The following is a 14,639-nucleotide window of genomic DNA, read 5'->3' on the forward strand; positions in this document are numbered from 1 at the left end:
CGTTTCTTATTCGCGGCACGAATTGTCGCCGAAAATATTTTTACTACCGAACGCGGACGGCATGAGCTATCGTTGATTAGCGTAAGTGGTTATTGTTCTCACTAACCTACAGCGTGCGCGGTATGCTCATTATGATTTTTCGTTCGCGGCAGTACTGCCAAAGAGTAACGAGTCTTTCGATATCTCACTTAAGCTCCAATCTTAAGCAGATACGTCCGCGTTAATCGTTCGCTTCCGTGATGAAAGGAACGATATTATTTGGATAGTAAACTTTACTTTTATCATTTTTCAATTAGGGCTTTGTTCATAACGATCAGACAATCACATTAAATGCTACGTAGTGTTCCTCTCGATGCAAGTACTTAAATAAATAGGTCTTACTGTGCAATCGAAAACCGGTTAGACGAAACTTTCGAAAATTCCAGAATGACGTAGTCTTTCTCGCGTGGATTTATAGATACTTATGCACCGTGAAGATGCAGACAGTGTTTCCCTCCCATCGTTCTTCATTTACAGTTACTTACGTAAGCTACGAGCTTCGTTTCTTTACTGTTCGACGCATGGCAATCAGCTCGGTCACATTTTATGGAACGTAAAAAAAAACACGTTTGTTAAACGCTATCGTTCGACTGATTACCAGAATGACCATAACGATATTTCGCAAAAAAACAAAGAAAAATGCTTTCTACGAATGTAAATTTCTTCTACTTACCTTGATTATATTATCAATCGTCGTAAAGTCGTGATAGAACACATGTCTGATAATACATCACACTCAAACGCACACAAGGAAAATCATAAAAATATCTTCCGTTTTTTATAAACGTTTTTAGGAAAGCGTAAAAGCATTTAACAACCAAAGACAATTATGGTTGAATGAAAAAAAAGGAATACGATATTAATTTGCGATTCCAATTTATGGAATGCATTATTTCGCTCGATTAAGAACTATGTAAATTGCGGGGTTTAATGTTGTACGTCTAGCATGAATAGACATATACATTAAAAAACGGTACTCACGTTACTGCTGGAAAATCGGCGCTTATCGGAGGAGTCTTGGGAACATTGTTCGGACTTAGCCTCTTTGTAGTTTCGCCGGAGGTAACTGCCGGACAATAAAAAAAATCATAATAAAGTCAAATGCTCAATATGTATTTTACGTCAGTGAAAAAAGTAATATATGTTACGATCCTTTTTTAAAGACCAGAGAGGCAAAATAAGGATATCTTCGAAAAACTATCCAACAATTATTTTCCGTGGCAACTATGTAAATTAACTGAATGAATTTTAAATAAAATGCATATCTATAATTACCGTAACTGCAACTATGTTGTTCGCTTGGCGTTCCGGTAAATCTTTCTTCTGTTCTGTATGTTAACAGCTCGTTAATTCTCCACTCTTGTATTTCTTTACGTAAGATAGTAACTGGATCCTCGTTGTGTACGTCGTGGTAACTTTTATTTTCGATAGATTCAACGTTTGACTTGACTCTCTTCACTCTTAGTGTCTCATTTTGTAATGGAACGTTCTGTTCGCGTTGATATTTCGTCGCTATATTAGTTGTCCATTTCCCTCGTTTAGATAGTAACGGTTTCGCAGGCATTTTCGCGGATGACTTTTGTCGCGAATAATTAAAGGGATGTGACCTTGTACTGGTTAACGAATTCATATCTTTACTGTTTGAAGGGCGGTTACGATTATCGTACGACATTTTTAAAAGTTATTCGATGATCTAATTTTCGTTTGGATGTATTTAGTCACTTTTCTGAAAGGTTTTAAAATAGCGACGTGCACAAAAATTAAAAGCAGTATTCGCATTAATATGTGTATGGAACTATACTATTTTGAATGTAAAATAGAAAGACGTATAAATTTTACGTAAGAAGTTAGTGAATTTATAAATGCACATAAGTATGCTGATAAACGAATATCACAAATAGAAATCCAATGTCATCTACAGAATGTACTAGTCATTGTGACACAAATTTATTTATCAAACTATGTATTAGATTATCTCGAAATAATATTATAACCAAGTAACAATGAAAACTACACGTTTATTTACTTACTGAGCGTCCTATCGATCAATTTGCGATAGCATTGCTGCTAAGAAGGTGAACAGACATAACAGCAATAACGTCAACGAGGCATTGTAACTTATGACTAACAGAAAAGAAAAGAATTTGGTTGGCAACATTTCACGATATTATAAAATTTGTCTAAAATATTGTATAATGGAATCGATGATCACAATTTTAATATCGTACGGACAATTAGAATATTAATACTGTCAATTTTGCTTGAATTATGTTCAAAGTATTAAAATGTATCTTCGTAAACGTGTCGTATTTAAAAATTTCGTTTCTTTCATGAATGCCAATGAACGCTCGTTCGTCATCTATTTTTCTGACTTTACTATACATATCAACTACATGCTCTATAAACAATAATATGAAAAGCATTCTAATGCTTATACTAACGTATATTTAACTATTAACAATAACTAGTTTAGGTGCTTTTTAAGTAATAAAGAAGAGCTTCGACAGATTCCGGGCACAAACTTACTTTGACCGAACACCTTGATCAACTGCTAACATAAAACACCTGGCTTTTCTGTATAGCATTGTCCCTCGTGTAGTTCCATTGATAAATACCGATTCATAACAGCGAAACACTGTAACATTAAATTTTATAATTTTATATCAAGAATAGTGGAATATTTACGGATGTATAATACAATAACAAAATAAACTGTATTTACGTAGTTTTAAGATCGAAAACTTCACTCCGATTATTAATATGTAAGAGTAAAAATCAGGTGATTTCTCATCAGAATACACGTATTACTATTTATTTCTATATATAATTCTACATATACACATTATAAATATATATATACGCATATATATTCGTATGAATGTAAACCTTTGATGTATATAGCGATACCATACATGTATATGTATACACGTGCTTTACGAGCGATTTTACTCTAACCTAAAAAGAATTCACGCCAAAGTTTCTTTCGTGAATTTAACGTATATTGATAATTTGTGTAATTATATTTTAGTGAAAGACACATCGCTACAATGGCAATGCAAGTTCCTGCAAATATGGATCCAGAGCAGGCAATGAATATTAAATCTGTATGTATTTGCAGTTTTTCGGTACATAAGTAATCGTATTTGAAAATTCGTTCATGTAAAAATTAATTTCAGTTTAAAGTATGAAACATATATTAATAGTGAATGATTTGTTTTAATAATCTCTCATATGGAACTTAAGGAATTATAAATCTCCTTACGTAATGAGAAAAAACAATAATTGATGACTTTGAAATTTCTTTAATTCTTCAGGTTAAAGATTTCGTGGCATCATATAATAAATTAATAGAAGCTTGTTTTCTTGACTGCATAAACGAGTTTACTACAAGAGAAGTCAAAGCAAAAGAAGAAACCTGTGCCCTGAATTGTATGGAAAAATATCTGAAGATGAACCAAAGAATATCACAACGTTTTGAAGAATTTCAAATGCTTGCTAATGAAAACATACTTGCAGCTCAGAAAAAGATAGAGGGTGCAAAAGCTTAAAAAATTAATTCAATAAATTATTTTTAATATTTTATAATTTTTCCTTCATTTAATTACTGTAAGAATAAAATATAAGGATATTAATGCAAGTAAAAAGAAGCATAGTAATAAAAGATCAATAGAATCCTTACGATACATAATGTAGTACATGATGTAAGAAGTAAAAAATAAAATTATTAAAATAATTGACATGTAAGTATATCCATTCTTTATCAGTTTCATAAGCAACTGTTTAGAAACTCCTATATTTAAACGTATCTAATCACATCTAAATGTAATATAAAAATGTACATTAAATATTTTAATTTTTAATATAATGTGTATATATATATATATATATAATTATTTAATTATGAATGATATATTATACATAAGAGCACCGTATTTATATAAATAATTTATTTCTGGAAACAAATTGACATTAAAGATTTGGCTTAACTCGACTTTGAATGATCAAAATCATGTAATTTTGATTTCGCATGAATTTCAATATCCATACTATTTGACTCCCATTTAAAGTGAGGAAATTGTAAAGGTTGCACCGAATCTAATTTCGATGTAGGGCTTATGATTTGACTGAAACTTGTACTAGAAATTTGATGGTCTGGATTATGTATTATTAATTCCGAGTTTGGTGAATTCGGCGGAGTTCTTCTTAATCTCTTGTAACCAGAAAATCGATTAAGTGACACTTGATCTACACACACGGCTTGTGTAGTATGTCGAGTTTTATACAAAATAGGACAACCTAAATCTCCTTTTAAACTTAAGCTGTATAAGTTTGCAAGTCGACGAAGTTTCTCTCGCTCAGGTTGCCGCATGGGGTGCAGTCGAAGCTCATTTTGCGTCGGATCTTGTAAAAATCTGGATACTTTCTCGTTGGCAGATGTGATAATTGAATATCCAGGCTTGTTATCAACGTGCCGACGACCAGCCCGAATTTCTCTTCCACTAAGACCTTCTCGAAGTCGTTGAATTTTCTTTCTATAACTTTTTCTTGTTTCAAGCATTGTATGTTCGAAATTACCATGTAACATCATTTGTAACGGCGACTCTGTATTAACTTTATCTTCACTAGTATTTTCAGCATCGTCCCACCAACTTGGTTCCCGAATCCAGTCAGATTGTTCATCATCCCCTAAGCATAAAAAATTTACAGAAATTATATTTTCAATTTGAGTAAGTATTTTAATCCAATACCTTCGCGGTCTTCGTCATTTGTAATAAGTCCAGCTTCAGAATCACTGGATGAAATACTTGAACTGGATATTCTAGAGCAATCAATGCCATCCTCAGTTTGTACTTTAACACGATTTTTTGATTTTGTGTTTTTATCCGTCTTCGGTGATCTCATTTCACAATCCGTAGACCGCTCCCTACAAGACCTCTTGCGCTTTCCACACCTATCAGAAAATTATCATTTTGTAATGTGTAAATTTCTATTAAGTCTTTTTCTACGTGTACAATTAAACGTGTCGTATTACCATATCGTCCCATATTTATTTTTACAATCAGTACGAAGAATTCTCTTTTTATTTGCAAGAGTCGCGGACACTGCAACAGCTTGAGAAGTTGAGGGATTAGTATCAGAGTCAACCGCCATTCTCTTAAATTTTCGTTTACGTCTTGGATTTACTCTCGGTACAAAATTTTCGTTAACCGAATCGCTTTCGATATTGCTAGCATTATTTGAATTAGATAAACGTGCAAATCTTTTCATTTGATTTGCATCATCGCTGTCGGACTGATACTTCGAGACGGTATTACTTTTTTGGATATGAATATCGCAAATCGAAGATGAACTATCATCTGATTGTTTGTTCAAATGAAGAGAAGCTGAAATAAAGTATAATTATTTACAAATTATTTTCAGGTTTTATTGCTGTTCTTTGATGTACTTGTTTTGCAATGTTAACTTTTAGCTTAGTATTTCGTTACCTTGTCTGCCCTTTTAATTAATAATTGTTAACATGCAACAAATACATAAAATGTTTGTCACTCTACAAAGTGTTAATTTTTTTAATTAAATCAAATTAGAATGGATTGTATTTCGAATTGAAGGAAAGACATATTGACTTTGTGCTTACCTGTATGCATATAATTGCGGAAGATGCAGAATTTCCTAAACTATTAACATTGTTAAGTAATATTGTTTACAAGTCTACAATAAACAGAAAAAGGCAGAACAACTATCAGAAAACTGACAACTCCAAAAGTTTTCACCATGTATGCATCACGTCACGTCACAGATCTCCTTTATTTTGCTGTAGTGATAGATAGTGTAAGTGTATGCGTGTGTGTGCGCGCGACCATTTGCTATTTATCACTGCGCTTGTGCACTCTGGATAAGAAGGAGCAAGCATAATTGGTTATGGTTCACCTAATTTTATCACAGGCTGTGTTCTAAAATTGTACAAATATTTTTACAGGAATGTACATAAAAAAGGAGTTAATTTAACATTTTTAAGAAGTCCTTATTAAATTCTAAGATGTAAGATGATTATATATTTATGTGCGGCATCGCAGCAGCATTGAGAGCATCATGCCTGATGCCACATGATGCCACAGTATATTCTGATATTCAGTATACTGTGATGTGATCAACTGATCACGCACTATGCATTGGAAACACGGCTTGAATCAGTGATGGGCATATCGTGGGAATTCTGGGGAGTGCGCAGTAGAGGTTACTAACCACAGTCTAGACCGGACCTATTTTGTGCAGTTTAAAAGTACCATTAGATCCTGAGTATGAAGACAGGCTTCGAATTTAAGAAATCTTTTTAAGAATAATTTTGAAAATTACATATTACATTATCTGACTGCATGTTATTTGATATTGTTTAGTTTATTTAAACGTACAAATAATGTTTCTCTGTAGTGCGCCCAATTCTGTCAAAAGTTGAACATTATTCACGGACTTGTGGTCACGCGACATCCCTAGTTGTGACATCACTCGCGCATGCTCTCAGGCATCTAGTTATAAAAATTCGCACGATGTGCCCATCACTGGCTTGAACATATTTTTTTCAGCCATTTCCGGTTGTGCGTTATGGACGCTTCGTGTCTGTCCGAAGGTTTCGTCCAGAGAGGAACTCTCTAATTTCGTCGTTTTTTCATTTACCAGTGAGAAACGATCTCCCGAATATATTCGGAGTATGAATGCGGAACGATAGTGTAATGAGGGACTGCTCGATATCATATCGGAAGAGTATAATCCTGGCGGTTGTGTAAATATCGCGTAGTGGTGTTTGCGCGTACACGTTATGCGCATACGCGAACAGATGAGCGCGGGATTGTGGTACTCGGACTGACTCAGACGCGAGGGGACTGAACGAACTGTAGTGTGATCAACTTGTGTGCAGAAACTTTTGATGGATATTTTTATGAAGTGACAGAGGACGAGAAGTCAACGTTCGTTACGCGTCCGATTTTTAAAGTACGTAGTGTCGGCGTTTGGTCCCAAAGGGGCCACACAATGGACGGTGCCAACGTTAATGGCGGGAATGCCGATGAGGCGGGCGAGAATCCTAACCTAGAAATTAGCAGTATGCCGGACCCACAGGGGATACAAATTAAAGTGGATGTGGCCGAGGAAATGGATGGGCAGGAGGTCAACGGCGACATAAAAGGTGCACTAAAGAGGGGTATGTCACTATATGTTAATAGAATGCATAAGCTTAAGGTCAGTTTTATTAGTATTGTTGATAGTAATAAACTGTTATTTACAAAAGGACTCAAACGCAAGCATTCAGAACAAGATGACCTTAGCTCAGAGGAATCCATGTTCAATGGATTCGATTTACAGGGAGACACTGAATTACAACCAGGAAGTCATATCTTGAAGAAATTAATTGGTATTGATAATTATCATATATTAGTCAAACAATGAGCTGTGTGCTATTGAAAGTTGTTTTTAAACTTAACAATGTGAGAAAAATGATTTTTATGATTTATTGTAGCTGAAGCTGAACTAGCAGAGTCACAATTAGTAAAACGGTTTAGATTCAGTATAAAAGATCTTGAAGGTAAGAGAGATGATGAAGATTCTGATGATAATAGAATATATGATTCTGATGTGAATAAAATGAAGAGAGAATCTGATAAATCTGAAACAGATTCTATTGGGATACCAAATACTATAGATTCAGAATCAGAAGTACAAAAAGTGGATGAAGCATCAGTTAAATCAGCAAATTCGGCAGCTAGTAGTCCCACAATGAAATCGAAAGTTAATCGAGCATTGCGTGCAATTAGTCCAGCAAGCCCATCAAGTCCATCAGGGAAGCAAAAACTAGTTGTTGACATGTCAAATCCAGCGTTTAAAGAACCTTTTAAGTACGGTTGGAAGAGAGAATTGGTATTCAGAGCAAGTACCGATCCTAGTCTTAAAAAGATGGCTGATATCTATTATTATACACCAAAGGGCAAAAAAGTTAGAAGTTTTAGAGAAGTTGCAGAATTTCGTAAGTACCGTTTACAAATATAACTTATTAGTAGTAATACGATATGAACTAAGTATAGAACTGCCTTTTTTTCAGTTAATACAAAAGAGTTAACTATTGATAATTTTACATTCTTCAAAGAACCAATCGGTCTTGACGATCCGGAAAAGGAAATAATTCGGAATGCAAAGAAGTTGAAGGTATATGGTTTCCTACTTAATTCTTTGAATGTATTGAAAACTGCTTAAAATTGTGTAAAATTAATTTCGATTCGTATACAGGGAACTGCAGTGTCTACTACGCCACCAAGGAGAGGTCTCGGATATAAGAGAGGAGCACCTGGTAGGAAAACTGTAGAAGAACCTACTCCAGTACAATCACCAGTGGCTCCGAAAGCTACTGTTGTTAAGTCTCCAAAAGCTGCTCCAACAGCATTTAAAGTGAAAGTGCCTGCAAAGAAAACTCCACAAATAAGTATGCATTTATATCAAGATCATCATTTCATTTATATACACGTATTTTTCACCATTTTTAGCTCATGTTATATAACGTTTTGTAACATATTTCATATCTCACTTAGTATTGTACGTATTTTTTTAACAATTTGGAAACTTAGCAGATAATAAGCATGTTCTATGTATATCCAGCTTAGACTAAACAGACGTTTTTGTTTGTAGTCTTTTGCCTGACATATTTATGAGGATTTTTGTTTTTATGTGCATAGCAGAAATAAAGTCACCTCCTCAAGAGAATGAAGCACCTCCACCTCAGAGAACTACGAGTACGAGAAGAAGTCAACTGCCTGTAGAAAAGCCACCGCCTCCTAAGCAGAAGAGACAAGTAACGTGAGTACCTGATTATTTTAAATGTTTTCTTTACTTTTAGTACGCAAGTATGACTGAATTGCAGTATTCGAGAATATTCTAAATGGTTGGTAGTTAAATATGATAGTAATCATGTTTAATATGCTTTGAAAGGGTCCAATGAATAATTTACAGCATGTGCATTTATTACAGTTCTTTTATGAGAAAACGAATTCGTGCCTGAAATTTTTATATTTTATACATATGTATACAATGTATGATATATGAAAATACATTAAGTAAAACAAATTGTACCGTGTACAATTTTGTAATAATTATTTTAAAAATTATTGGTCCTTAGATGTATTTCGTAGTTGATCATCTTTTGTACGAAATTGTTATAATTATTCTAATATAAATTTTCCCTCAGTAAAATAATCTATTCTAAAAAAAATACTTTACAATCAAAAACGTGTATTAGAGCAAACCTTGCTTTTAAAGTCTCAAAATGCATGCTATATCGCTAATACATATAATCACGAAGTTCGACGTTATTCTCAAATAGTTGAAATGGTTCCTTTGATATTTTTCATTAATTATATCCTCGTTTATCCTTCTGATTCCTAAATCCTTCATTTTAATTTTGTGTTTTATTCCTTGATCCCCCCCCAATCAACGCACATCTTACAGGCCCAAAGTTCAAGAACCATGCAGTATAAGGTGTTCAACAAGTATGGGATTGATACCGAGTTTGCAATGTCGCGTCTGTCTCTGTTTATATCATCCTGAGTGTGTTGGCGGTATGGAATATGCAGGGAGTGACGATTATGTTTGCAAGGTAGGTTTTTCTGGAACGAAAGCTTTTGTATTTTTGTTCTTAACTTACTAGACGTTTTTGTATCATGTCGTATTATGCAGTACAATTTAGTTTCTTTAAATCTTCAGTTTCGTTTTAAGTTTTATATTTACATATTTCTTAATAGAGTTATGTAATATTTGTAATAAGTTAAAAGAAGTACTACTGACGCTGGCAATAATTATAGTTTGGTTAAATGTGATTAACTTTATTTTTGTAGAATTGCCAGCAGGATACTAAAGAATCTCATCAATCTCAAACAAATCAATCTCTTACACCTCCTCCATTGATACCAATCAGTATGCTAGGTGCGCAAAATGTTAAACCGAAACAGCATCAAGTAAATTCAAGTCCGCCGAAGCTTCAGAGAATTCCGAAATCCGACATTGCAGATTCACAATCGCGAAACGCTGTGAAGTCCTCGAAAACATCTTCGACAATGTCTTCGCATTCTTCCTTGAATTCCGATAAAAAGGAAAGTAGTTGGTTCGCTCAGACAGAAAATGAATTTCTGCAAAGCCATGATGGTACTATGCCGAAACCAGCCCAGAATATTGCTTTGATGGGTGGCAGAAGATATATTGTTGTACCAAAAAATAACGCAATGGCTGTCCAGCCGGCAATAACAGCAAAACCGGATAAAATTGGTGATAAACCTCCTCCTGTATTGCAGGACGGTACACTTACTGATATATCAAATGCTATAGACAACTCAAAGATGCGTGGTTCTTTATTGGCAAAGTCATTATCAAAAGACTTCGATAAAGCAATCAACAGAGATATAACAAGAGATGTATCGCATGCAGAATTTTCGCCGTGTTCTGTAACAGGTGATACTGAAGAAACGTGCACTAATATCGACAAGTCACAGAACGATCTATCTTGCACAACAGATTTTACATTAGAAACCGAGAGACTGAAGAGTTCTCAATTACCTGAAACGAAGACTGTCATAAATAATTCTCGGACGACTAGGGCATGTAATTTGGGTACTGTTAAAATAAGTAGCAAGTAAGTAATTGTTTCTCAAACACACCTGCATATTTCTTTTACATCCTTTTTTAATATTAATTATTCCAAATAAGTTAAGGCAACTCTCTTTTGAGGTTTTGGCAGTTGCTTTGTACATATTGTATTTACAAGATATACGAATTTTATATCATGTTACGTTATATCATATATATCTCTTGAAAAGTTTTATGAATCTTATAATACTATTTCCATATAGGGAATGGTTCTGTAGGACCATTCGTGTAAAAACTTTTTTACTTCAAACAAAATTTATTTAAATAGTATTGTAAATGCAATATATACTGACGTTTATTATATTTGGAAATATAAAAGTTCGACGTGAAAAATGAATTTGATTTTATCTTGTGATCGAAGCACACTGCCTTAGCTTCTTAGAAATGCGGCCGAAAGTTTTGAGACACGTGAAAGATGATCAATCACACATCGTTGGTTCTTGCAGGTATTGTGTAATTGTAGTATCAATGTAAAAATTTAATTGCTGGCCTTTTCTAAAAATGTATGCAAGGAAGTCGGTTAATATTTGCATGTTATTTACGTTCATACTACAATTACGAATACAGCTACTGATAAGTGCTTCAGTGGAAAAATCTAATTCATTTTTACTTTTTATATTTACAGATATAAAGACATGTGCGAGCTGAAACACAAAAAAACTCTTAGTGCGTTTTCCCGAAAGCGTCCCAAAATCCCTGCTCATCATCCTCGCCAGTTATTTATGTTTGTTTTTGTTTCTATATCATATTTCAATCTTTAAAAAGGGCCTTTAAACCTTTGAAATTCTTTTCAAAGGATTCTTATTTGTCTCTTTTTATTTCTAACTACGCAAAATTGTTGGCATTACCGTTGTAAGTCATTGGTCCTTTGAAAGCCTCTTTAAAAATTACAACATTTTTTCATTAACATTAAATATAATTACAAAGATGTCATATGATAAAAACATTACTCTTCCATTTAAAATAATCGATATGGATGTATCGAAAAAGATGCATTGATGTTATAGGCCAATATTCTTGAAAGAAATCATCTAAAGTATTTTTATTTTATCACTTTCAGGAGGAAACAAAATCAATTAGAAAACGAACAAAATCAACATTTTATGGATTCAGTTTGTGCTGGATACCATGCGCTCTTACGTATCTTCCAGTATCTTAAGGTTCAAGAATTACTCAGAGCTGCGAGAGTGTGTAAAATGTGGCGAGACTTAGCAGCGCACCCTTCCCTGTGGAAGACTGTGCGGATGAAGAACAGTCAAGTGACAGACTGGGATGGTTTAGCGGATACGTTACAAAGGCGCGGCACTCAACACTTGGATCTCCGAAAAATGCTCGTGGCTGGCGAATCCGATAGCATTTGGAGAAATTTTCTATTAGTAATACCACGCGTAACCAGTCTCGTCAAATTAGAATTATGTAAATGTCCTGTGATGGTCGTTGAGGAAGTCATTAAGTGCTGTCCTCAATTAGAAGTACTGAGTGCAATGTCGATAAAATGTGACTCGTTGAACTTGGAATCGATTGGGAATCTTAAACGTTTACAAGAATTAAGGCTGAAAGCTATCAGCGGAATGTCTTTGCAAGAAGATCTCACACCCTTGCAGGAACTAACACAACTAACACAATTGGTAATTATTTTTGTCTTCAATTTTAATTAATTAATCGTTCTCTGTTTATTTAAATTGAATATATATATTTCAGAGTTTAACATCGGTCAAGGAACTTGGGAAGAAAAAGATTGATATTATACAGACATTAGTAAATCTGGAAACGTTAGAACTGGGCGAATGTTCCGATTTTCCAGATAAATTTGGTACAACAGTTTTAATTAAGTTACAGAAGCTAGAACGCCTTAGACTTGAGAAAGGACAAGGCTCGTGCTGTACGTTTGACATTCTGGAAGGTGTATCCAAATTACAAAATCTGTGTCAGATGGAATTGGTCAATTTTGATGTAAAGAATGGCTTTGACAAGTACCTTGCAAATTGCAAGAATATTAAAAGGCTGTTGATCATACCCACTTACATATCTCAATCGGCAACGTCTAACAACATGGTGCTCGGAGGTGTTACCGAATTATCGAACAATTTAACGCATTTCGTATGGGGCGTTACATTGGAATTACTCAGGGTTACAGAATTATTCGTTGATCAATGTAATTTAATGAGTAAACAAGTTACTGGCGATTCGATACCAGTCTTGAAACCGGTACCCTGTTTGAAACTAATCGAAGACGTTGAAGATGAGAACGACAATCAAAAAGGTATTTCAGGCATAAATACGTATATTTATAAAAATTGGTACATATGTTTACGGTTTCATTGAATTATTGTTCATTTTTTTAGGGGATGATAAACAACAACCAAATTTAACAAATCCTCAAGTTGATATATTACCATTGCCTCAACTTCAGAAACTTTTACTAACTGCATTGCCTAAAACGAGAGTTAAAATTTTGAAGATCCCTTTCCATGCTACGTGGCGACAGAGCATTTCAGATACTGCTACACAATAGGAAACAGTAAACCTAAAGTGTATGAACGTATATACTAAAAGAATAAGGACAGAAAATATCTGAAGAGCAGAATTAAACATTTTGTAAAGGTGATTCCATAGTGTCTGCACAATTTATTCCAATAGTTGGAAATTGGATAAAAGATAATTTAATATTTATGTACTGTGTTTTACTACCTACAGGTATTTTGTGTCCTTATTCTTCTTTTACAATTCCCGTTGCGTGATATGATTGATACACACTACAGTAACCGTAAACATACAAAGTTTTTAGTGGTAAAAGGGGGACCATGAATGCATCGCGTGCTATTTTGACTGCAGGGCAAAATTCCATGAGACGCTGGTATCCTTGCGCAAGTTATTTGATAATTTTTTAAATTTCGTATTTCGTACTTAAAATTCTTTAAATGTAACGTTTGCAAAATTAACTTGGTATACTGTAACGTGTATCTAGCGGATGAAACAAACTGAAGGGGACAAGAATGCATTGGGGAAAAAGAGAAAGCTTAATACAAATATTTATATAAAATTATGTATTACGAAAATGTCGCACACATCTTTTAAGAGGTTAAGGTATATGCTGATTTTCTCAATTTTTCAGAGCATAGACCTTTTGTGACATATGTAAAAGCATTGAGTCAAAGGAAAACAATAGAAGTTGTAGTTTTACGTGATACATTTCTATATAAATTTCTAATGACGTAGCAGAGAAAATTAAGTCTATAAGGCTCTATCTAGAAATTAGACTGTATAAATAATGATATATAATATTGAATTAATTGTACGTGTATCTTTAATATTTAAGATACGATTTTTCCGCTGCAAAGAAGTATGAGGCTTGCATCGAGTAATGTAGAATGTGTAATGTATATACATATATGGTTGTGCGTATGCCATTATTATATAATATAACGTAAAGACGTAGTGATTTACCTGTACATTTGTCGGTACACGTTGTATAACTGCGAAAAATTATCTTGGTTTTCTCTCTTTCTCCTTTATCTCTCTAATTTCATTGTCATAAATGATATATCAGTAAAATAAAATTTTATATTGAAATAATTCAAATAGAAATTGTGTACATCAATAGATAATTTCAAAATGTTCTAATCATATAAGGATTGACTTGCGAATAGTGATAAGCATATCAGTTGAACATTGATTGTTAATCGTATTGTATGTCAGTTTGTTATTCATCTTTAGGTACATCGCACTGTTCATCTATGGTTCTGTTACTTTAATTGTCATACTTTGCAGCGGAAAATTTCACTTGTTTTATTGCGTTTAGTTGTACACAAACTGAATAATTTATAAACATTAAGGGGGTTCTAAAAATGTACTTGTAGTAAAACAATTTAAATATATGAAAAAAATATTTTTTACGTTGAATAATGAGATGTGGATATTAT

At 33.7% G+C, this 14,639-nt stretch overlaps 4 protein-coding genes across 10 annotated transcripts in view; 2 read left to right on the forward strand and 2 right to left on the reverse strand.

Moving 5' to 3' along the window:
- The window catches only part of LOC108625579 (intracellular protein transport protein USO1), a 44,144-nt gene extending 41,309 nt beyond the window's left edge, over positions 1-2,835 (reverse strand). Inside the window, exons 1-4 of one of the 3 annotated variants that reach the window (XM_026814137.1) lie at positions 2,566-2,835; positions 2,070-2,106; positions 1,315-1,765; positions 1,021-1,105 (exon numbers count right to left, since the gene is read on the reverse strand). In XM_026814137.1, coding sequence (XP_026669938.1) covers positions 1,021-1,105; positions 1,315-1,711 — 482 coding nt within the window. In that variant the 5' untranslated portion in view covers positions 1,712-1,765; positions 2,070-2,106; positions 2,566-2,835. Of the gene's footprint in view, positions 1-1,020; positions 1,106-1,314 lie in introns of all 3 variants that reach the window. The other 2 variants (XM_026814136.1, XM_026814138.1) reach the window with 2 other exon arrangements.
- Positions 2,836-2,982: 147 nt separating this feature from the next.
- On the forward strand, positions 2,983-3,778 carry Tim9a (translocase of inner membrane 9). The gene is made up of 2 exons (XM_018025823.2): positions 2,983-3,143; positions 3,354-3,778. Exons 1-2 carry the CDS (start codon positions 3,087-3,089, stop codon positions 3,585-3,587), a joined length of 291 nt encoding a protein of 96 aa, XP_017881312.1. The 5' UTR covers positions 2,983-3,086; the 3' UTR covers positions 3,588-3,778.
- A 193-nt stretch (positions 3,779-3,971) lies between these two features.
- On the reverse strand, positions 3,972-5,507 carry LOC108625649 (G patch domain-containing protein 2-like). Its single transcript, XM_018025822.2, has 3 exons — positions 5,072-5,507; positions 4,788-4,990; positions 3,972-4,725 (listed from the first exon to the last, which is right to left on the reverse strand). The coding sequence occupies exons 1-3, from the start codon at positions 5,305-5,307 to the stop codon at positions 4,022-4,024; spliced, it is 1,143 nt and encodes a 380-aa protein (XP_017881311.1). The 5' UTR covers positions 5,308-5,507; the 3' UTR covers positions 3,972-4,021.
- A 1,116-nt stretch (positions 5,508-6,623) lies between these two features.
- Positions 6,624-14,625, forward strand: LOC108625648 (uncharacterized). 5 transcript variants are annotated; one of them, XM_018025821.2, is made up of 12 exons: positions 6,625-7,234; positions 7,322-7,444; positions 7,550-7,615; positions 7,706-8,053; positions 8,129-8,232; positions 8,314-8,506; positions 8,757-8,877; positions 9,526-9,673; positions 9,912-10,702; positions 11,777-12,344; positions 12,418-12,979; positions 13,062-14,625. In XM_018025821.2, the coding sequence occupies exons 1-12, from the start codon at positions 7,066-7,068 to the stop codon at positions 13,229-13,231; spliced, it is 3,363 nt and encodes a 1,120-aa protein (XP_017881310.1). In that variant the 5' UTR covers positions 6,625-7,065; the 3' UTR covers positions 13,232-14,625. The 5 variants fall into 5 exon arrangements, with proteins under 5 accessions (XP_017881305.1, XP_017881306.1, XP_017881310.1 ...); XM_018025818.2 differs by having other exon boundaries at positions 7,550-8,053; XM_018025820.2 differs by having other exon boundaries at positions 7,550-8,053; positions 8,174-8,232.
- The last annotated feature ends 14 nt before the right edge of the window (positions 14,626-14,639 follow it).

The sequence above is a fragment of the Ceratina calcarata genome, unplaced genomic scaffold (genome assembly GCF_001652005.2).
Source record: "Ceratina calcarata isolate Rehan_Ccalc_2016 unplaced genomic scaffold, ASM165200v1 scaffold368.2, whole genome shotgun sequence".
In the NCBI taxonomy this organism is placed as follows: domain Eukaryota; kingdom Metazoa; phylum Arthropoda; class Insecta; order Hymenoptera; family Apidae; genus Ceratina; species Ceratina calcarata.

What these genes read in the sequence shown, in the direction of transcription:
- LOC108625648 (XM_018025816.2), top strand. Translation starts at nt 7,066, where the DNA reads ATGGACGGTGCCAACGTTAATGGCGGGAATGCCGATGAGGCGGGCGAG. An exon ending in AAAGAAAACTCCACAAATAA is followed by an intron (nt 8,507 to 8,756) that starts GTATGCATTTAT and finishes TTATGTGCATAG; the next exon opens with CAGAAATAAAGTCACCTCCT. An exon ending in AAGCAGAAGAGACAAGTAAC is followed by an intron (nt 8,878 to 9,525) that starts GTGAGTACCTGA and finishes CACATCTTACAG; the next exon opens with GCCCAAAGTTCAAGAACCAT.
- LOC108625649 (XM_018025822.2), bottom strand. Translation starts at nt 5,307, where the DNA reads ATGAAAAGATTTGCACGTTTATCTAATTCAAATAATGCTAGCAATATC. An exon ending in AATAAATATGGGACGATATG is followed by an intron (nt 4,991 to 5,071) that starts GTAATACGACAC and finishes ATTTTCTGATAG; the next exon opens with GTGTGGAAAGCGCAAGAGGT. An exon ending in AAATGACGAAGACCGCGAAG is followed by an intron (nt 4,726 to 4,787) that starts GTATTGGATTAA and finishes TTTTATGCTTAG; the next exon opens with GGGATGATGAACAATCTGAC.
- Tim9a (XM_018025823.2), top strand. Translation starts at nt 3,087, where the DNA reads ATGGCAATGCAAGTTCCTGCAAATATGGATCCAGAGCAGGCAATGAAT. An exon ending in AGGCAATGAATATTAAATCT is followed by an intron (nt 3,144 to 3,353) that starts GTATGTATTTGC and finishes TTAATTCTTCAG; the next exon opens with GTTAAAGATTTCGTGGCATC.